Source organism: Protopterus annectens, chromosome 3.part0 (genome assembly GCF_019279795.1).
Source record: "Protopterus annectens isolate FY-2018-M chromosome 3.part0, PAN1.0, whole genome shotgun sequence".
In the NCBI taxonomy this organism is placed as follows: domain Eukaryota; kingdom Metazoa; phylum Chordata; order Ceratodontiformes; family Protopteridae; genus Protopterus; species Protopterus annectens.
This window is the reverse complement of record NC_056731.1, coordinates 1,716,232,175-1,716,254,907: the sequence shown is the minus strand read 5'-3', so window position 1 is coordinate 1,716,254,907 and position 22,733 is coordinate 1,716,232,175. Positions and strand designations below refer to the sequence as shown.

The following is a 22,733-nucleotide window of genomic DNA, read 5'->3' as shown; positions in this document are numbered from 1 at the left end:
AGCGGACAAATTGAGTTGCACCATCCTCTCACCGTACGAGTGGTCGCTGAATCCCAAAGTAGCGAAGCAGATCTTCTCCAAATGGGGTCAACCTTGTTGCGATCTTTTCGCCTCTCCTTCAAACACGAAGTGCAACACCTACTTCACTCTAATTCCCCCACCCGGGGAATCACCAAGAGATGCTCTGGTGCATGCTTGGCCTCCCGGTCTACTTTATGTTTACCTGCCTCTTCCCCTGATGCTGAAATTTCTGCAGAAAGCCAGACGGTTGGGGAGCACGATAATCCTCATTGCCCCATTCTGGCCTCGTCAGGCATGGTTCCCTTAACTGTGGTCTCATCTAGTGAATCGTCCCTGGATTCTAGATCCTGCCCCGGATCTGATATCTCACCCCTTGGGTCTACCAACCCCAAACCTGGACAACTTCAAGCTCACAGCTTGGTTGATCCAGTTCCACTGTTAGTTCGGACTCCCGGTATCTCTTCCCCGGTCAAAGTGATCATAGTGGCAGCTCACAAGCCATCTACTAGGAAAATTTATCGTAGCAAATGGAAACTTTTTTCTATTTGGGCAGAACATCAGAATCTGGATCCTTTCACAGCTCCGTTACCAGCTGTGCTGGAATTTCTATTGGGACTGTTTGATAAAGGTGCTAGCTCTTCCACAGTCAAAGTACAGTTGGCGGCAATCGCTCATTACCACGTTGGATGTGATCTTGGCCCTTTGACCTCATCCAGATTGTGTAAGGCCTTCTTAAAAGGCATCTTCCTACTAAGGCCTCCGGTGAAGGATGTGATCCCTCCTTGGGACTTATCGCTGGTACTCCAGGCCTTAACAGCTTCTCCCTTTGAGCCTGCTGCCTCGGTAGATCTCAAATTCTTATCCTGGAAAACGGCTTTTCTAGTCGCTATTACTTCGGCGAAAAGGGTTTCGGAGCTTCAAGCCCTTTGTGCCAAGCCTCCGTACTTGACTTTCCATAAGGATAGGGTATTCCTCAGGACCAATCCCTCTTTTCTTCCTAAAATTGCTTCCGAGGCTAACATTAACCAACATTAACCAGTCTATTAATTTGCCAGTCTTCTTTCCTAATTACCAAAATAAAGGCGAATACAAGTTACACTCTTTGGATTTACACAGACAGTTGAGATTTTATTTGCACAGGACAGCCAGTTATAGACCTTCAGATCAGCTGTTTGTGTCCTTTGCTAAATCCAGTTTGGGGAAAGCTGTTTCTAAAGTCACACTATCCAGATGGATTTCTCAGTGTAGTCTCTTGGCTTATGAGAGTTCTGGCAGGCCTGCTCCTCAGGGAGTCCATTCCCATGCAACTCGGTCTGTTTCTACCTCTGCTGCTTTTTGAGCTAGAGTTTCGTTGGATGACATTTACTCGGCTGCCACGTGGGCCTCTTCTCACACATTTATAAACCACTATAAGTTAGATCTGTTTTCCAGAGGGAGAGCATCCTTTGGCTCTGCAGTGCTCCGGAACATCCTTTCTTAAGGGCCTCCCAAGATTCAGGTAGCTGGGGACTTTGTCCCATAGGTTGCTGCACAAATGAAGTTAACTACTTCAGATTAAGAAGTTAAGTACTCACCATAATGTTCCGTCTGAGTAGGTAAACTTCATTTGTCAGCAACCTTCCCTCCCTCCGTCCCCCTGTCCTCTTCGGATGTTCTTGATATTCCTGCTTCACGGTAGATTGTACCCAATTTACCCTAGACAGGTGGTGATTGCAAGCCTTGCTTTTAGGCAAACTCGATCTGAGGTCAGGAAGGGATGGCAGGGAGTTATGGGTAAGGGGGAGGAGCTTGGAGCTTGGATCTTAGCTGTTGGAAACTGCCGGCTCGGATCCAGTGTGGATCCGATAACCCATAGGTTGCTGACAAATGAAGATGTTAAGTTGTCAATCTCGCCTTCATTCTTGCTGGATGGGTTCGGAGCCGATCCTCGACTCTGACTCGGCCACTTACTAAAGCTCGAGAGCTAATTTTACCGGCTCGAGGCAACCCTATATCCCATGATGCAAGGCGGTAACTACCCAGATCTCGTTTGCCACTTTCGCTTGCGAGGTGCATTTTTACCGGCTCCTGGGAAGTTTTTCAAATTTCAGACTTTAGTCACTCCCCTTTAGTTTTAGTCCACTACTGCTGTTGTTTTAGCTCTTAACGATTAGATTTTAACCCTATCTCCGTTAGAGTTTCCCCTTTTCCAGTTATTTATCCCTTCCCTAAGTTAGGCCTTAAGCCTCCCCCTTTCCTAATTTTTTGTCAGGGATTCTGTGTGGTGTTTGGGTGTGTTTGTATATCCCTGTTTTTAATTTTTATCTGGATTGGGTGTTTATTGTGTGTGTGTGTGCGTTTTATTACTTAGTGTTCCCTCGACACAGTTATGTCGAAGGACATAAAGGTCTCAGGCTTCAAGAAGTGTGACTCGTGCTGTCAGAAAATGTCTCTGACAGACGGTCACACTTCTTGTGTTTACTGCCTGGGACCTCTGCACCTGCAGGACTCTTGTGCTGTCTGCCACGCCTTCAGCCCAAGAGTCCTGCAGGAGCGCAGAAATAAACTAATACTGTGGGGCTTATTAAAGCCTGAGAGCTCCCCGACTAAGTCTACTCTGGGGAAGCTCTCAAAACCAGATAAGCCTTCGGCTCCAAGCTCTAAGACATCGGCTACTGGTTCGCCTTCTGTGATGGGAACGGCTCCGGCTGGAGCCGATCCTTCTATGTCACAGCTTACAGTATTGGCTCCACCCGGCGCCGATACCGCTGAATCTAGGCACTCACTGTTGGCTCTGGCTGTAGCCGAAGTATCCTCGGCTCCTTCGGCTCCACCCATCTCCAGAAAGAGATCAAGATCCCCTTCGTTGGAGTCTATACACTCTGCTCCGAAATCACCCCTGCTCTCGGAGCAGAGCCATCGGAGCCGGGCTTCTCGGTCGTCCAGGCTATCCGACCACGACCTTGAGAGAGTGGTGAGTAGACTATTAAAGTCTCAGGCATTGGCCCAAATGCTCCATAGCCCGTCTCATCGGATGGTAGCTATTACACATCCACCTAACATTCCTCCTTTGACTCTCCTACAGAGCTCGGAGCCGGAGCTCCTCGGAGCCATGACTGTTGTGGCTTCGGAGCCGATACCACCTCCCCCTTCGGCTCTGTCATCCTCTGCTCCGATCTCCTCCTTGATGCCTTCATTGGAGGGATCCAGGTGTCTGGTCTCTCTCGTCGGCTCCGAGGGGGCGAGTGGCATTGGACCCTTGTCCGACCCCGTTCTCCCTCTCGGAGCTTCGGCGCTGGTGAGTTCAGCCCCAACATCAGCCTCGGAGCAGTCCCTGGCAGTGCGGCCTGGGGTTCCTATCTCTTCGGAGTGGGAGCCTTCTGGCCTCTCTGATGGGGGAGCCTTCGAGGTGATGAGGAGTGTACTAGCCCCAGGGCGTAGTCAATGGTCAGCTTTATCAGCTCCTCCCACTACAGTACCTGCTGACGTCTCTTCCCACTCTCTTGCTCCCGGACCCAGAGATCCAACGCCTCAGGTTTCCCCACTGGGAATATCTTCCTCTTCCGAGGCTTCTCCTGACCTGTCAGGTGAGCCTCCGCGTAAGAGGACATGTAAGAGGAAACATCTAGACTCCCCCGAGTCTATTACATCCGATACTGACTTGGATGAGTCGGAGGGATCCCCAAGGTCCCCCTCTGAGGATGTCTCTTTCTCAGACATCCTTGAACTCCTTAAGCAGAGGGGGAACTGGCCTTCCCTTAATCCTTCCGAGGACGAGTCGGTATACCTGGAGGCATTCGGGTCTCGACCCTCCACCTCCTGGGTGTCTCCGCCTTTCGACCCTCTTATGGACGTGGTGGCTCGGAAGGCGTGGATGGCCCCGGATTCGGTGGAACCCATTCCTCGGAGGCCTTCTAAATTCATCACGGCCCCACCTGATAAGCAATTTTTGACAAAAGGTGTCCCGGTTGATGCCATGGTGGTGGCTGCAGCCACCAAGAAGGAACTAGCTGATACTTCAGTACCTGTCCATCCTCCTAACAAGGATTCCAGGACTATGGATAGGTACGGCAAGCGGATATTTTCTTCAGCGACCTTTGCCATGCGGTCATTGAACTACTTGTGTCACTTCACCCACCTTCAAAGAGATGTTCTTAAAGAGTTGGGAGAAGTTTTACAGGATCCGTCAGCTGCTGGGTCCCAGGATAAGATTAACTCACAGCTAGGAATCCTAAACTCCATTGTTAACTCCTCCAAACGGCTCATTTCATATGCAGCCGATGCGAGTGAGTAGGGCTGCAGGCACAGGAGTAGCTTTAAGGTGTCAATCCTGGATGCGGCTTTGTAATTTTGCAGACCCCTTCAAGGTGTCCTTCACAAACTCTCCCTTTGATGGTTCGACCTTGTTCGGACCTCAAGTGAAAGACACCTTGACTAGATGCGAACAAGATGGTAAGGCTCTTTCTGCCGTAGGAGTCCGTTTCTCCACCCCTTCAAGACCTTACCCAAAAGGTCAGAAGGGAGGGAAAATGTGGTTCCGCAAATCTCAAGGAGTCATGCCTGACGCACGAGGTCAGTTTACCCCCAGAGGCAGAGGGGGTAACAACAACAGATGGCACTCTAGGGGCAGAGGGCGTCCGCAGAATCAGGGTAGCAGGGAGTCTCTCTCTGACAAACCCTTCCAGCATCCCTGAGATGTTGCCCGATTGTCCACCTTCGGAGGCAGTCGGGGGAAGATTATCGCTGTACCCAAAAGCCTGGCTTTCCTTTTCTCAAGACAAATGGGTACAGTCAATCATATCCGAGGGTTACAAAATTCCCTTTATCCAAATCCCAATTCAGCAAAAGGGAACCCTTCCAGACGTTCCACCCGGTCTAAGGGAACTAGCAGTACCAGAGATATCAAAACTGCTAGCAAAAATAGCCATCCAGCCAGTCCTAGCAGACCAAATAGGATCCAGAATCTACTCAAGGTTCTTTTTAGTACCAAAAAAGACAGGGGACTGGAGACCAATTTTAGATCTCAGCAAACTAAACAAGTTTGTAAAGAAAACAAGATTCCGGATGGTCACGCTTCAGTCCATTCTACCCTTTCTGGGCAAGGACAATTGGATGTGCTCGGTGGACCTTCAGGATGCGTACTATCACATAAAAATTCACAGGCGCTCCAGAAGGTTTCTCCGCTTTCGGCTGGGGGCCAGTCACTTCCAATTCAGAGCCCTGCCATTTGGACTCACTACAGCCACCAGAGTGTTTACCAAATGTATGGCAGCGGTTACGGTTCACCTGAAACTTCAAGGATTCCAGGTGTTTCCATATCTAGACGACTGGCTCCTCACTGCCACCACCAGGCATCAACTTCTCCAAGCCAGAGATTACACCATTCGCATTTGCAGAGGGCTAGGGATTTCTATAAATTTCGAAAAATCTGCCTTGTCGCCCTGTCAATCTGTTACCTTTATAGGTGCCAAATTAGACATCGTACAACTTTCAGCAAAGTTAACAGACCAAAGGATCTTGGATATTCAAAACCACATCCATGTGATTCTCCAGAGCGACAAAATTCAGGCCAGGTTTGCCCTGAAAGTATTGGGTCTTATGGTGGCCTCCATAACGCTTCTTCCCCTTGCCTGCTTTTACATGCGTCTCCTACAGTGGATGCTGTTTGCCCAGTGGTCTTTTCAACAACTTCCCATGCGTCACAGGATCATAACTTGCAAAAGGCATCTGACCTGGTGGATATTGTCCCCTCAAGTCCATCAGGGAAGACCCTTTGTTCCTCCCGCCCCGATCGCCACTGTTACATCGGACGCCTCCCTGATCGGGTGGGGGGGACATTATCAGGGCAGGATGGTCCATGGCACTTGGCAACCTTTCGAATGCCACCTGCACATAAATGTCCTGGAGATGAGAGCAGTGCCTTTAACGTTGCAAGCCCTCCACAACTCTCTTCCCCTGGGGATTATTGCAGTCCAAATGGACAATATGTCCGTAGTGTGGTATATCAACAAGCAGGGCAGAACCAAGTCCTACCCACTGTGTAGAGAGGCACTCAGACTTTGGCAATGGGCAATCTCTTCTCAGCGGTTTCTGATAGCAATGCATATCCCCTGGAAATCCAACATCATAGCGGACAGGTTGAGCAGAGCTATTCTCATGCCTCATGAGTGGTCTCTCAAACAATCTGTGACGGAAGAGATTTTTCAGAAGTGGGGCCTTCCTTGCTGCGATCTTTTTGCTACGCCTCAAAACAGCAAATGCCCCGACTTCTTCTCCCTCTTCCCCCTTCCAGGCCATCCCCCCAGAGACGCTCTAATCCAAGATTGGCCCTGGGGACTTCTCTCTGCCTTTCCTCCCTTTCCTCTAATACCACAAGTAATTCAGAAAGCAACCGCCTTGAGAGCCAAGATGATTCTCATTGCCCCTTATTGGCCTTGACAGTTATGGTTTCTGTTCCTACATCGTTATCTTTTGGTACAGCCATGGCATCTGGACCCGGTTCCAGATCTTCTGACCCACCAGTCGGGGCAGCTGCACCAATCCATACCTTCTCTCAACCTCACTGCTTGGTTGCTCCACTTCCATCCCTAGCCAGGCTTCCTATGATTTCTAATCCTGTCCAGGATATCATAGTAGCTTCCCTTAAATCTTCCACCAGAAGGACTTACACTAGTAAATGGCAACGTTTCTCCTTCTGGGCAAAAGCTAGGAACATAGATCCCTTTACTGCTCCGATTCATTCGGTCTTGGACTTCCTAGCCGAAATTTTTCACTCAGGATCTTCGTCCTCCACAGTAAAAGTTCAGTTGGCGGCCATTTCAAATTTTCATATCAGCTTGTTGGACCACAACATCATATCACATAAACTTTGCAAGGCATTCCTTAGAGGTATATTTTTACTTAAACCTCCGATTAGAGACCCCCCACCTCAGTGGGATCTAAATTTAATCTTAACGTCCTTGATTCTTCCCCCTTTTGAAACTGCAGCTACCTGTTCATTGAAATTTCTTTCTTGGAAGACACTCTTTCTGGTCTCCATTACTTCTGCCAGGAGGGTATCTGAGCTTCATGCCCTCTGCATTCGTCCTCCCTATTTAATCATCCACAAAGACAGAGTTTCTCTAAGGACTAATCCGTCTTTCTTACCCAAAGTGGCATCGCAGACTAACTTAAATCAATCTATTGATCTTCCAGTTTTTTTCCCAAATTATTCTAATAGAGCGGAACAAAAACTACATTATCTCGATGTTCACCGCCAACTCAGATATTATCTGGACAGAACCAAACAATTTAGGAAATCTGATCAACTGTTTTTATCCTATGCAGAGAACAGTAAAGGCCTTCCGGTATCCATGGTAACCCTATCTAGGTGGCTGTCTTCCGTGATTACATGCATTTATCAACTCAGAGGTAAAGAGTTGATTTCTGGGCCAAAAGCCCATTCCACCAGAGCACTAGCTACATCTACAGCTTTTCAGGCTAGACTTCCAATAGACACTATTTGTGCAGCAGCCACATGGGCCTCTCCTCATACTTTTGTTTCGCATTACAAATTGGACTTGGCCTCCAGAAACAGAGCAAATTTTGGTTCCACCGTTCTCAAGAGTCTGTTCCATTGAGCCACCCAGGATAAAGGTGCTGGGGACGCGGTCCCATCCAGCAAGAATGAAGGCGAGATTGACAACTTAACATTGAGAAGTTATGTACCTACCATAACGTTCCATGTTAGTTGTCTTCTCTCGCCTTCTTTCTTGCGTCCCGCCCACCATCCCCCTAGCCTGGTCAGACCGAGAAGATTGTTCCTCTTCCTTGAAGAGTCCTGAACCAATTTTTCCAGCTAATTAGCTTACTAGTGTCACTAGATCAGGTTGTTTTTTTTCGGGGAATTATTTCCTCTTCCTCCTCCTCTCCAGTTGGAGGAATATATTGCATAATTTTTCCTTAGCTACCAAATGAGATCTGGGTAGTTATCGCCTTGCATCATGGGATATAGGGTTGCCTCGAGCCTGTAAAATTATCTCTCGAGCTTTAGTAAGTGGCCGAGTCGGAGCCGAGGATCGGCTCCGAACCCATCCAGCAAGAAAGAAGGCGAGAGAAGACAACTAACATGGAACGTTATGGTAGGTACATAACTTCTCATTTACCTACTCAGATGGAACGTTATGGTGAGTACATAACTTCTTATTCTAACTTATGACTGACTTTGCCTATAGTTCTTTATGCTTTCAGTGTTTGGCATTGTAGGATTTTTTCCTCAGCAGTGAAGCATCTTACAGACTTTGGAAGTATTTCAGCATGAGCTGTTTGAAAAGTTTCTCCTGGCCAGTTTGTTTACAAGTATTTTAACATGGGCCTTTTGAAAAGTTTCTCCTGACTGGTCTGTTTTGGACACACAAGAAGTTTCCTTAGCCACAGTGGTCTTCCACCTCTCTTTATTAATAACCTTATTTCTATGAAACATGAGAATCAGTAAAACAAGTTTGATGTTTCTTATTTTATGTGAATACAGCTTGACTATCAAAAGAACCTAGATGCAGCTTTTGATTTTCCATTGAGGTATTAAATGTTATGTTAGAGAAACTCACCAGCTGCTTTGGCAGGTTGTATTATTGTTTTACAAAACTCTTTCTGGTAGCTGTAACATTGGCAAGGTATATTTCTGACTTGCAAGCTTTAGTTTAGCCCTCTGTCTTTTGCAGAGAAAGAGTTTCATGTTGTATCAACACATCTTTCAAGCCTAAGGTGGCCACAAAGACTAATTTCAGTCACCTCATCTTCTAGCTTACTTCTTATGGCACTCTGAATCAAGGCAAACATAATCCTTTTCCTTCGTGGATGTATAAGGGCAGCTTGGTAGTGTAGCTCATTCCCATAAGGAAAGCTAGTCACTTGTTTGTTTCCTACATCATCAGATGTGAGGACAAAACAGTTACTCAGTTATGCCTTTCTAACTATTTTATTCTGTCTTGAAAGGTCTGGCAAAACCTTTCAAGTCTTCCTCTTGTGTTCTACCAGAACTGACTGTACATCATGGCCTTGTTCTGTAGTGCTTCCCTGGAAAGTATTTGGGTAGATGCTACCTAGTCATCATTGAATACTTGTGTTAAGCATTGCAAGTTGGATATGACCTTGTTTTAGCAAGAGATTCATTTTGTGGTACTTGCATCTAGGTTATGTTCTCTTAGGGCAGTCACAAAGGAAGTTTGAGCCGGGGACTTTTTCCTGATTATTTCTGAAGCCAGACCTCCTGTGATAACCCATTGCAAAAGTTATATGTACTCACGATAATAGAGTCATTTGAGAGCTTTGCTGTGGCTGCAGGAAGTACCCATCCACAATCCTCTTGCTTTTTGTTGCATTTCTTTTCTCAAGTTACTTTCACTTGGTCTGTAACTCAAGATTTAGGATGGAGCAGTGAATTGTGGTGTAGAGAACAAATGACTGGCATCCTGGCAAAGTTTTATTTTTGTATGTGTAATGTAATGCTGTTAACTGTAGCATAAGCCCTGGTAGTTCCTGCAACAGGAGCTGTACTCACAAGATCCAACATTATGGTAAAAATTTGTAGCTTTCATATCTTTATGCTCTGAAATTTATCTGGGAACTTGGGCAAATAAATGTGTGTATTCATCTTGTGCTGTATGTGAAATTATATTTTGCTGATTTAACTGTCCTGCTAGCATAGGGACATTTCACTAGCTACAGCTGAGTTCTTAAGTAGGCTTGTTTTAAAGTTTAACAGTTTGTTCAGTTGTTGTAGTTAGTGCAGTTTCCATTGCATTATCTTCAGTAAAGAGAATTTTGTTATTTGAATGTCTTACCATGCATGTGTATTTAGTCCAAGTGTTTGATCCGTTTTTACCAGAGAGCACTGAACTCCTTTTTTGAGCCTGATGTTGAAGTGGTTTTTGTGGACACTCCTCTGGCTTCTGCACTGCCTCAAAAACGTCCAAGGATGGAATCCATACAGGAGGACTGGTAATTTTGTGCATTTTCATGTCATGCTTTTTTAAAAAAATATTACAACTTCATGTAAAGATTTTTGTGTTGGATCAAATGAGTGTTAGAGCTACCAGTAGTGGGACACCTAGATAGAGGTGTAGGAGAAAAGGCATCAGAATATATGCTCCCCATTTCTCTCCTGCTTTTACACTTGCTCTCTTCAAAGTTGCTGTAATTGTTCTTTTTTATTTGTTTTCCTTCTTTGCAATTTGAAAAGCTTAATACACTCTCTTGTGAAAGGTTTTTCAGATTCCATTGCCTGTTTTGCTTTGGGCTTCAGTGAAGAACCCCAATCTGATGCATCTCCATTGCTTTTCATTAACACTACTAATTAAGAGTAAAGTTCACTGCCCAAAGGCTTAACATTTGGTACCAAGCTATCCTGCAGTTCAAGTAGTAAGGAAACAAAAATCACTAAAAATGTTAGAAATCTGGGCATCTTTGCTAGTTTTCTGTCATATTTCAGGCACACTCTCAGTTAGGGACTGCAGTGCTTCCTCCACCTCTTCCGTGATTATTTCTAATGTCAGAACAGAATTAAAGACTGTCATTTCCTCAGTAATCATGACCACTGTGTTTTTCTGGATTGAGCAGGATAGAGTCATGACTGGACGTTGATGCCCCTTCGACCCAGCATCATTTTCAGCTTCTGCCACTGAACATGAACACATTCTGTAGAAACCCTCTTCAGGTTGCTTGAGATGGGGACCCAAATTCGTATACTGAAGTGTTTTTATGATTTAACTGATGCTCTGGCCTGAACAGCTGCTACTGGTTCATTTATGAGAAGGTTTGCATGGTTATGTTCACATAACTTACTGGAGGATATCAAAGGTGAGATTTTAAACTTCCCTCTGACAGGGAGGTATTGTTTGGCCTTTCTGCTGCTGAGGTCCTTAACATATTTGATGAAAGAGGAACACTATTCCAAGGAGTTACTCAGACTTTTCAACCCTCAATTCCTAAGTTCAATAAAATCTTTGTTTCCAGTTCTGGACCCTATTACAGGAAACTAAACAAACCATTTCAGCAAAGGTAAAAAATACAAATAGAGTTTTAAGAAAGAAAGGAAGAGATTCCCAGAACCAAGGACAATCCAAAAAGTCAGAATGACTGTTTATTCAACCCTCTCCCCAACTGACAATCACTTAAATCTGTCCCAGAGTCTAAGTCTACATTTTCCTCAGTAGTATCAGATAATCTCAGACAAGTAGGTTATTATTCAATAAGGATACAGATGACAGCAGGAGTCCTTCCCCCTTTTTAGGGGATTCCTTCTTATCCTGCAAACCAAGCTTTCATGTTTCCTCCTGTTCTGGAAGAAATTTATTTTGAGGTTATAGAATCAGTACCCCCATATCAGACAGGGAAAGGATTTTATTCAAGAATTTGTCTGGTGCCAAAGAAAGAAGGAACTTTGAGACCAGCCCTAGACATTTCCTTTCTTTCAGATGCCTGTTCTGGGATTTGTAAGAAGGGAATTGCTTTGGTGGGTAGACCAGTTATCTGTCAACCCAGGTCTCCTCTTCTTGATTCCTCCTGCTACTCAGTTTGTAACAACAGATGCCTCAGACTTTGCCTGGGGAGCTGTTTCCAAGGGGTGAAAATTCAAGGTCTGTGGGACAAGCATGACAGACAAAAGCACATAACTATCAAAGAAATGATGGCTGTAGTAAATGCTCTTAAATCCTCAAGTCATCTTTGGTCCCCAGAACCTGTGCAATTAATCACAGACAATACTGCACTGATGTGATGCATAAGTAGGAAGAGTAACTGATCTCACCCCTTCTGCAGACTTGCTGTGATAGCTTGGGAGGTAGCAACTCAGTACAGTTTGACCCTCGGGGTGGTCTACATTCCATCAGAGCAAAACATTATTGCAGACAAGCTAAGCAGGACCATGTCAGAACCTCACAAATGGAAATTGGACCTGGGGTCTTTCAAGAAGTGATCTGTGAGAAACTGTGAGAAACTCCTCAAATAGATAAGTTTGCCTCCATTCACTACAGGCATTTAAGAAATTCTGCTTCAGCAGCCCTTACAAACAGGTCTGGAAGACAGATGTTTTCACATTTCCATGGACAGGAATGTGTCTTTATGCCTTTCAGCTCTTCCTACCAATATCCAAGGTTCCTGTAAAGCTCCAGAAGGACTCCCAAAGATAATTGTGGTGACTCTGTTTTCATGCAGGCAACAGTGGTTCTCCCTCCTTTTGAAAATGGGCAAGGGCAATAACCCCAGGATCTGTTGTTGCCTTTTTCATCTGTTCCTCAACTGATGGGTCTCAGAACCGACCCTCAGGTCCTTCCTCAGCCACTTGACAGACTTTAGGCTATGTATCTCGAGCTGTTTCCTTTACCCATTATCCCTTAACTACTTGTGAGTTACCTCAGATCTCATTTGCCACTTCAGCAATAAGACACAGTCACTGTTAGCTTGAGCAAGTTGATTGATAGTATTATCCATTTTCCACAATTAGCTTTTCGCTTTTATATCCTTCCCCTTACAAAAAGTATATGTATATTTCTAAACCTTTTAGTAGTGTTAACGCTTGGACCTTAAGCCCTTGCTCCTTTCAGTTGCCTTCAGGTATATCTTTATTACCTTTGCTGGTATTTCTGCTTGCTGTTTTTCTAGCTACCCTTGGGTTATATCTTTATTACCATTGTCACTATTTTTTCATTATCTTTTCACTGTCTTCTTAACCTTTTAGATATAAGTACTGGTTATTACTGTGATAATTTTGACTGGTGTTAAGATGTCAGAGAAACCTACTGGTTTCAGAAAGTGCCTCTAGATCCCGAATTCTGATAGTCATTCACTATGTGTGTACTTCTTAGATCCAGGACATCTTGAAGTTTCTTGTGACATTTTTGCTAGTTTTAATAAAAGAGCCTTGGTTGAAAGAATAAGTTGATATTGAAAGATCTACTTTCATCTTCCGTCTCTTCGGACTTTGAAGCACCGTCTTCCTCTAAGAAATCTTTTGGGAATACAGCAGAGAGATCTAAATTATAGAGGAAGCACTCCTCTGACACATGACCTCCCTCAACTTCTTTGGATTCAGCTCTGCCTGAGAAGATATTCAGGTTGTCAGCTTGACTCCAATGAAAACAAAATGAAAGTCTTTGGATCCATCTACTCATTCATATTCAGTCAGGTTGAAATCTAAATCTCTGAGGTTTTCTCCTGAACCAGTCTCTTCAAGGCTTCACTCTCCCTTCCTGCAAAACATGCCTTGAAGAGCTTCCTGTCCATCATCTACTTTGTCTTCCCTCAGGTCCTCCAGGAGACTGTCCAGAAGCAGATGTGGATAGAATGATAATGAAATTTCTTAGAACCCAGATTTAGTTGAGTGTTTTACTGTCTCTGTTCCCCACTGGATCCGTGAGCCTCTCCACCTCTCAACCCCAGGCTTTAGCTCCTACTCAGACCCATCCTGTGGTTTTGGAGATTTTGGACCTGAGATTTCTGAGCGTGTCTGTGGCGAATCCAAGACTTGTTGTTTTTCCACTCTAAATCTTTCTCCGACTCATATGGGTCCAACTTTGTCAGATCCAGAAAGATATCAGGGCCATAGTGTCGGTGCCAGATCTGGTGGGTTGGGATCAACTCCAATGGTTTCAGAGCAGTCCCTTCCTCTTGGAACTTCAGTGCTGAACAGTTTGACTCCAACCACTGCCTTGAGGGCAGAGCTGGGGGGATTGGGTTTCGTCCAACACAGGATTCTTTGGATCCTTTAGGGATGAGACTGAGGTCCCCCTTGGCATCAGATTTCGAGGTAGTGGAGAGAGCTTTCTCCTTCTCGTTGGAAAAGGCACACTTACCAACTCGGGTCCACCCTACACTCAGCTGTCTTCTGTGGAAGCTGGGTCTCTTCATCTTGCTCCATTGAAACAGCCAGCCAGATAAAACCTCGAGACTGTCCTAATTCAAGACACTGTTGGCACTTTTGAGTCCTCTCAGAAACCTCCCACCGAAGAGCCTTCTGTGAAGGGCATGTGCAAGAGGAGGCAGTTAGACTCCCCACAAGAATCTTTAACCAAAGACACTGACTTCGAAGAAGGGGGGGTGGTCCCCCAGGTCACCCCTTGAGGATGTTTCATTCAGAGAGATTCTTGAACTTCTGAAACAGAAAGGAGGTTGGTCTTCTGTTCCCCCCCCCCCCTTTCCAGGAAGAGTCTGTGTTCCTCGAGGTTTTCCAGACCATCTCAGCTATGACTTGGGTAGTCCCCCCAGAGGATGAGATGGTAGACCTCATCTCCTTCTGGGCTTGGAGGGACCCAGATAATGTTCATAGTGTTTCACTGTTGCAGTCATTACACTTGGGTTATCCTGCTGGCAGACGCCCCGCAGTCGGCCTGAGTTCCAAAGTCTTGGTCCGGCGTCGGTTGCTGTCGCCTCTTCCCTGACGTCAGTGCGCCAGGGGTATAAAAGTTGCAACAGACGCCATTTTCTTCAGTCTTTCTTGCCACGCGGTGCCCGAAGCAAAAGCAGTTCGCAAGTGCCGGTCGGCTGACTCCTGAGATTTTCAAAATTGAGTTTCAGAACCGAAGTCTTCAATAAAGCTAATTACCCCATTGGGGACACTTTTTCTTGCTCCAGACCAATATCAGTAAAAGTTAATAATTGTATTTCTTGTGGGAAGCAAATACCTCATAAGGACTTTCACTCTTACTGTATTCCTTGCCTAGGCCCTGACCACGACGTTACTAGTTGTCGGTTTTGTGCTAGATTCAATAAACGCACTATTAAAAGTCGGTTTGATTTTGCCTTACATTATTTTGGCCGAAGGTTTAATTACATAATGCCGTCAGAACAACCGACGACCGGAATTTATAAAAAAAACGCAAAGACAAAGAAAAGGACAGGCATCCGAGGTCCAAAACCGACGACAAAGCCTCTTCTAGGCCAGTCGCCGGTTCTCAGTGAGGAGCTTTCGCAGCCCCTGACACCCGCTACCTCAGAGCCACAGACCTTAACCGACAGCCACGTGGAGACACCGAGGCCTGTGGAAACTCAAGGTATTGGGCCTACAGAAACTATTCCCTCAGATGGGTCCAGAGCCGCTGAGCAGGCATCGGCTTCTGAGGGTGTTTTCAGACCTTCACAGCTTAAAATTAAGCCCACTACAGCAGCAAAGGCAAAGTCAAAAACACCATTAAAGACAAGGAAACAAGTACAGCATTCTCCAGAACAGTCATCCATGCCAAAGAAACAGATGCTTAAAATGGCCGAAGACCTAATTACTTTAATCAGGGGTTCCCACCCCCCTCCTGACAAAAGGCCTAGGCAAGACACTGACTATGATTCCTCTGACCAGGTTTCCATTTCCTCGGATTCCTCTTCTGATCAAGGATATTCTCTCCCTCCCTATAAGGACTCTGATGCAGAAGAGTCCATACCTTCAGCCTCTCCGCCTGAGGATTATTCTTTTGGGGAAGCCCTGCACACCATGAGGGAGCATTTCCATTGGGAGAGCCAGGATTATTCAGAATCCAAGAAAAGGCTCAGAGACTTCCTTTTATTGCCTCAGCACAGGCCCCTGGCTATCCTCCCTGTGCTTGATATTGTTGATGATGTTTTTTCTGAATCCAGTCTGCCTACTGATTCTTTACCCCCTGCACCAGTCAAGCCAGACAGGTACTACAGGGTCCTTGACTCTCGTAAATTACTTTACAAAAACCCCGCTGCAGAGCCAGAAACAATTTCTCAGGGTCCTAAAGGGGTTAAGGCTTCCACTGCTAAAAATCCTGTCCCCTCGGATAGGGATTCCAGAGCTCTGGACAGATGGGGGAAAAAAGTTTACACTTCTGCTACTTTAGCTGTAAGAGCTTTAAACAGCCAGTTTCACATGCTTAAATGTCAACAGTACCTCATGTCATTGTTAAAACAGAAAATGGTTTCAAATACAGAAAGTCCTGACAGTAAGGAAATGCAGGATTTATTGCATGCAGTTGAACAAGTGGGAAAGCATACTCTGCAATGTGGTTTTGATTCATTAGAGGCTTCTTGTAGAGCCGCAGTTACAGGCTCTGTTATTCAAAGGCATGCTTGGTTGAAAGAACAAGGTTTACCTGACCATGTTAAAGTAAAATTATTGGATGCTCCATTACAGCATGATACTTTGTTTGGTGTTGAGGCAGAAGAGGTGCTAAAGAAAATGGAAGATAAAGCAAAGGCAATGCAGACAGTGAAAGATTTCTTACAAGTTCAACCACCTAGATTTAGCAGAAACTGGCCTTCAAAAAATTGGTCCTTTCCAGTGTCAGATAAGCCACAAAGAGGCAAATAGACACCCAAGAGGCAGATCTCAGCCCAAAGTCTCCTACAGACCTAAACAATGGGGTGCTTCAGCCCCCAAAGGAGGGGAAGACAAATCACAACCTTATAGGAAACAGTCCCAATGACTTCCCTCTACAAATGCCAAGCACTTACCTTTTGACAGCACCCCTAGGGGGAAAGCTAGCACTTTTCTCAAAAAATTGGCACATGATCACCCAGGACCAATGGGTGCTGAATATTGTTTCTCAGGGTTACAGGTTCCACTTCCACACGCTTCCAAAATCAAAAGGTATGCCAGACCTGCCACAAAACCAATGGGCAGAGGCACAAAAACAGATTGCTGCTCTTATGGACATGGGAGCTATTCAAAAAGTTCCACAGCAAGAACAGGGACAAGGATTTTACTCAAGACTTTTCTTAGTACCCAGAAAGGACAAAACCTGGAGACCAATACTGGACCTGTCAATCCTAAATACTTTCCTGGATGTTCCAAAATTCAAAATGTTAACACTACAGCAGCTTCTGCCCATGCTGTGCAAGAAGGCTTGGCTAGTTACTTTGGACCTCAAGGAGGCATACCTGCATGTCCCAATCGGACAATCTTGCAGAAGATACCTCAGATTCATAGCAGGCTCAATGCATTAACAATTCTCTGCACTGCCCTTTGGCTTATCTACTGCGCCCAAGGTCTTCACAAAATGCCTGGCACCAGTAATTGCATTTTGCAGACAAAAAGGAATTCAAATATATCCCTACTTGGACGACTGCCTTATTCAAGCAGAGAGCAAGGACATTCTTCTAAAGCATCTGGCGTTTGTAAAAAGATTGCTAATTTGCCTAGGGTACACAGTAAACGAAAAGAAATCGAAACTAGTGCCCTCTCAAGAGATAATATTCCTTGGTGCAAACTTAAATACAACTGCCCAGATGGCTTATCTCATGCCAGACAAACAAAGGCAACTGATTCGTTACTTTCAAATGACGGCAACAAAAACCCAGCTCCCTGCAAGAAAAATTCTGCAGGCCTTGGGCTTCATGGCATCCTGCATTCTACTAATTCCATATGCAAAACTGCATATGAGGAAACTACAATGGTATCTAAAAAGTGTTTGGACTCAGCATTGTCACAGCCTGGAGACAATCAAAACTTTAATTCCCTGTCTACAACAGGAGTTTCGATGGTGGTCCCAGGCCTGTCGCCACAACAAGGGACAGCCTTTCACCTTACCCACAGCCAGGCAGACTATAACAATGGATGCATCGGATTATGCCTGAGGGGCACATATGGCAGGAAAATGTATTCAGGGCACGTGGCCCAAGAAAAAATGCATCTTCACATCAATCAAAAAGAGATGCTAGCTGTACAGAATACCCTGACAGCTTTCAAGGACCTAATACATCCAGGACAACTATTAATAAAGACGGACAATACCACAGTTATGTGGTACATAAACAAGCAAGGGGGCACACATTCCTACCCCCTATGCAGACAAGCCATGACTTTGTGGAACACAGCACTGACCTATCAAGTACATCTGCAGGCACAATTCCTGCCAGGAACAAAAAATACACTGGCAGACGAACTAAGCAGAAATCTCATGGTTCCTCACGAATGGAAGCTAAAGCCACAAGTATTCAGCATGATAACGAGGAAATTGGGACGCCCAGACATAGATCTTTTTGCCTCCCCTCACAATTACTAAATACAGAAATTTTGCACAAGAACTTAGCACTCTCAAGCATGGAAATTGGATGCTCTATCATTCAGCTGGAAAGGCCTGACAGTCTATGCCTTCCCTCCGATGCCTCTTATTACCAGGGTGCTACTAAAAGTCAGACAAGAAAAGCCAAAAATGATCCTGATTGCCCCAGACTGGCCACGCTAGCACTGGTACCCAATCCTAAAGAGTTTGTCTCAAGACCCAGTTTAGCTTCTACCTCAAATTCCTCATCTTCTGCCACAACAAAACAATCAGATTCTGCACAGTCAACTCAGAACTTTAAACCTGGCAGCATGGCAGATAATGTAGCCACTCGGACTGCACCTCTCTCTAAAGCTGTTATGGATGTCATTTTAGAAGCCAGGAGGCCCAGCACTAGGAAATCTTATGCAGGAAAATGGAAGAGATTCTGTGCTTGGAACCAGGCACAAGGGCTCGAACCACTTGTCCCTAATATACCTCAGATTTTACAATACATAACTGAGATGCTGGACAAAGGCTTATCTTTCTCATCTATTAAAATCCATGCCTCTGCCATTTCAGCTCATTACAATACGGAACCTCCTATTTTTTCACATCCTCTATTACGACAGTACCTCGCAAAAAATATAAGACCCCAAGGAGAGCACCAGTACCTACATGGGACCTCAATTTTGTTTTAGAGAAACTCACACTGCCTCCTTTTGAACCAGCCAGCACAGCTGATTTAAAATTCTTGTCATGGAAAACTGCTCTGCTCCTAGCAATAACTTCAGCAAGAAGAGTCTCAGAGTTAATGGCTATGGAACCTCTCCATATTTTTCATCAGGACAGGGTTTCTCTTAGGACAAACCCAACATTCCTGCCAAAAGTGGTCTCCAATGTGGCCTTAAACCAAACCATTCATTTACCTACTTTTTACCCAAATCCCCAGAATAAAGGGGAGAGACTTTTGCACGCTTTGGATATACACAGACCACTACAATTCTACTTGGACAAAACAAAAGCTTTCAGAAAAACTGAGCAACTGTTTGTAGCATATGCTGTAGGATCACATGCAAACCCTATTGCAAAGCAGACAATCTCGAAATGGATAGGACACTGCATCCGTTTCTGTTATGCAGAACATGGCAAATCAGTACCTAAGGGCATTAGGCCTCATTCTACCAGAGCAGCAGCCACTTCAGCAGCTTTCCTTGGAGGAGTACCAACCAAAGACATTTTAGAAGCTGCAACCTGGAGCTCAGTGCACACTTTCACCAAGCACTACCACTTACTTCTCTACTCTAAATCCAGAGCAGGCTTTGCCACTGCAGTTCTGCAGGGCTTGGTAGCCTCTCCAAATCCTATTTAGACCCAGCCACCCTACCTCAGCTTTGGGATTCGAACATAGTACAGTTGTGTACCTACCATAAATGTAGATGTTTGAGTGTATTCAGTGTTGCAGTCCAAGTTACCCACCCACCATCCCCCTTTTTTCATTGCTGGGACTTTTCTGTAATTCTCATCTCTGTACTACCTATGTGGTGTATTTGCTTGTAGATGAAGGAAATGTTTATAGTAATATAGGCATGTTTTTTGGCATCATTTTATATTTCCAGCCTTCCTGTCTGGGGGCACCTGACATCTGGGGCAAGAAAAACTGAAGAAAATGGCATCGGTTGCAACTTTTATACCCTTGGCGCACTGACGTCAGGGAAGAGGCGAGAGCAACCGACGCCGGACCAAGAGTTTGGAACTTGGGCCGACTGTGGGTCGCCTGCCAGCAGGATAACCCAAGTGTAATGACTGCAACAGTGAATACACTCGAACATCTACATTTATGGTAGGTACACAACTGTACTTTATGGAGCCCATTCTTAAACATCCAGACAGATATTTGATTGCTTCTAAAAATAGAGCTCATTGGAGCAAGGTTCCCCCTGTGGTTGCTATGGTGGTTGCAGGAGCCACCACTGAAGAACTAGCTGAACAGTGTTCTTCTGTCCATCCTCCCTAATAGAGAATCTAGGATGTTGGACAGGTGTAGGAAGCACGTTTATGTGTCAGGCACCTTTGGCCTCGGGTCTCAGAATTATCTGGCACATGCTACCAGGTTTCAGAGAGAATTTATTAAACAGTTTTCCAATACCCTCTCAGGGTCCATTTCTGCAGAGGATAAGAAGACAATTTCTTCACAGCTGGCCACCCTCCAGTCATTATCCAATGCTTCCATGAGACTGATATGTCACACCTCAAAGGGAGCTGCTAGAGCAGTGGGTTCAGGCTTAACCGTTAGAAGGCATGCCTGGATGTGCCTGTGTGATTTTACAGAGCCCTTCAAGTCTTCATTCATCAATGTCCCTTTTAACCAGTCAACTTTATTTGGTCCTAAGGTAAAAAATACTCTCTCCAGGAGTAAGCAAGATGGGAAGACCCTTTCTGCCATAGGAATCCATTTTTCTACTCCTCAAAGGATCTTCTCCTGAAACCAGAGGGGAGTAGAAAATTGAAAATCGCAAGTTTCATCCCAAGACTCCTATCGAGAAAGATACCTTCACAGCAGAGGGAGGGAACTCCAGTAGAAGAAGATGTTCTTGTGGCAGAGGTGGCCCGCAACATCAGGGCTTCAGAGGTTCATTTTCTGATAAGCCCTTTTAGTGTCCCTGAAGGATTACCTGACTGGTACAATCTGGAGACAGTTGGGGAATGCTTGTCTCTCCACCCACAAGCCTGGACCACAATCACCAAATATTCTTAGTTGCAGAGTATCCTATCCAGAGGCTATTATATACAATTTTCCTTTTTTTCACCCAAAGTGCAACAAAAATTACATGTAAACTGAGGCTGGAGTTAGGAAGTAAACCTTCTATTTAAGTGGCAAAATAAAGCATTCTAAGCCGTTACTAGAAGAGCTCACTCAGACTCTGCCACAGCTTGCTGTGAGGGGAAAGTTTAGTTTGTTTTTGCTTTCTTGTGTTTTGTGTTGCTTTATTGCCTTCTTCCATTTTGTATATTGTAATTCATTTTTTTACACTGTACATTATATGTGTTCTGTTTTTAATTGCATATTTAAAATAGGAAAGAGACCGCAGCTGTGTCTCTTATGAGTCGCACAGAAATTAGAACATGTTATTTAAGGTTAATTACCTGTGAACTGAGGATGGAGCTAGGAACTGAACCTACTTTTGACGGGATAAAATTACAATTCCAACGCTTTACTAGAAAAGCTCACTCACACTCTGCCACAGCTTGCTGTGAGGGAAAGGTTAGTTTGTTTTTGCTTTCTTGTATTTTTGTTGCTTTATTGTATTCTTCTGTTTTGTATATTGTTATTCATTTTCTTTACACTGTTTTACTTGTATTCTGTTTTTAATTGCATAGTTAAACTAGGAATGAGACCACAGCTGTCTCTTATGAGTCGCACAAAAATTTTTTACCCACCCACCCTCTCTAGTGCTTTTGAGTTTTTAAACTCTACTATCTTTTTAGTTGCCTGCCCCTTATATTAATTTGATCATGTATCACCTCCCCTTTCCTCTTTCATTGGCTATTGTAAGTAAATACACAATTATCATTTTGTGAAATCACTCCTCTTCAGCTATCTTAATTTATTAGCCATCCCACTGTAGTCCAGAGAACCAGAATACAAAGTGTCCACCCCTTTCAATCTGTCTTCCTTTTTTAAAATGAGTGCCTCTCCAATTAGATAGCTAAAGCTTAAGTTACCCCCTCTTTCATATCTAACTGCTTAGTACACACTGCAGCTCTTAGGATATTAACCCATGTTTCCATCTTATGTTTAAAATCTGCAGCATCTATTCCAAGACCACCATTTACTGGCGAGCTCACATTCTGCCTCTCAGTAGTTGTCTTGGGATTGACTGGCAAAGGAACCAAGGGGTTGAAAGCAAATAACTAGAGAGGGAAAGATGATTATTTGGACTGCTGGTTAGAGATTGCCTTACCTATCAAGGATTTATATCAGAGTATAGACAAAGAGAAAGAAATAGGGGGTCCTAAATGAAAGACCAGCACTGGTAGAATTTTTAGTCTGATCTATAACAGAAGCTGCCATTAAAAAAGAAGTAATTAGTAGAGTATATAAAATATTGCTTGATAACTATAAGAATCAATCAGAGGAGGTTAGAAAGGATTGGGAAGAGAGATTAGATAAGCAATAAACAAAGAAACAATGGGAGGATATATGTATGTCTCCCAAATATGCAACAAAATCTAGAAGATTTACAAATTTTTGCTTGGAAATGTTTACATAGCTATTTTTATACCCCAAGTAGACTCCAGAGAATTTTTCCTCAGGTAGACAGCAAATGTTCGAGGCATGACAGGGAAGAAAGAGTTAATTGGGAACATAGATGTTCTTCGTGTTTCACTGTTGCAGTCATCACACTTGGGTTATCTGTGTGCAGGTAGCCCTCAGTCTGCCCGCATACCAGAGTCTTGGGATTTCTGCATCTGATGCTGTTGCCTCTTCCATGATGTCAGGTCATCAGGGGTATAAAACATGCAGCCAACGCCACAACATCAGTCTTTCTTGTTGTGAAGGAGCCTGAAGCAGAAGCAGTTTGCAAGTGCCGGTCGGCCGCTGCCTGAAATTTTCGTTTTTCGAGTTTCAAACCTGAAATCTTCTAAAGCTAACCTTGTTTAGGGATCCTTTTTTCTTGCTCTAACTGATGTCAGACAAAGTTAACAATTGTCTTGCCTGTGGAAAGCAAATACTTCCCAGAGATTTTCATTCTTACTGCA

At 44.5% G+C, this 22,733-nt stretch overlaps 1 protein-coding gene across 2 annotated transcripts in view; it reads left to right on the top strand.

The window, feature by feature from the left end:
* TDP2 (tyrosyl-DNA phosphodiesterase 2) overlaps positions 1-22,733 on the top strand; it is a 594,646-nt gene that overhangs the window by 160,336 nt on the left and 411,577 nt on the right. Inside the window, exon 2 of one of the 2 annotated variants that reach the window (XM_044065748.1) lies at positions 9,866-9,978. The exons of the other annotated variant lie outside the window; for it this stretch is intronic. Within the exon in view, the coding sequence (XP_043921683.1) occupies positions 9,866-9,978 (113 nt within the window). The remainder of the gene's footprint in view (positions 1-9,865; positions 9,979-22,733) is intronic. 2 annotated transcript variants of the gene reach the window in all.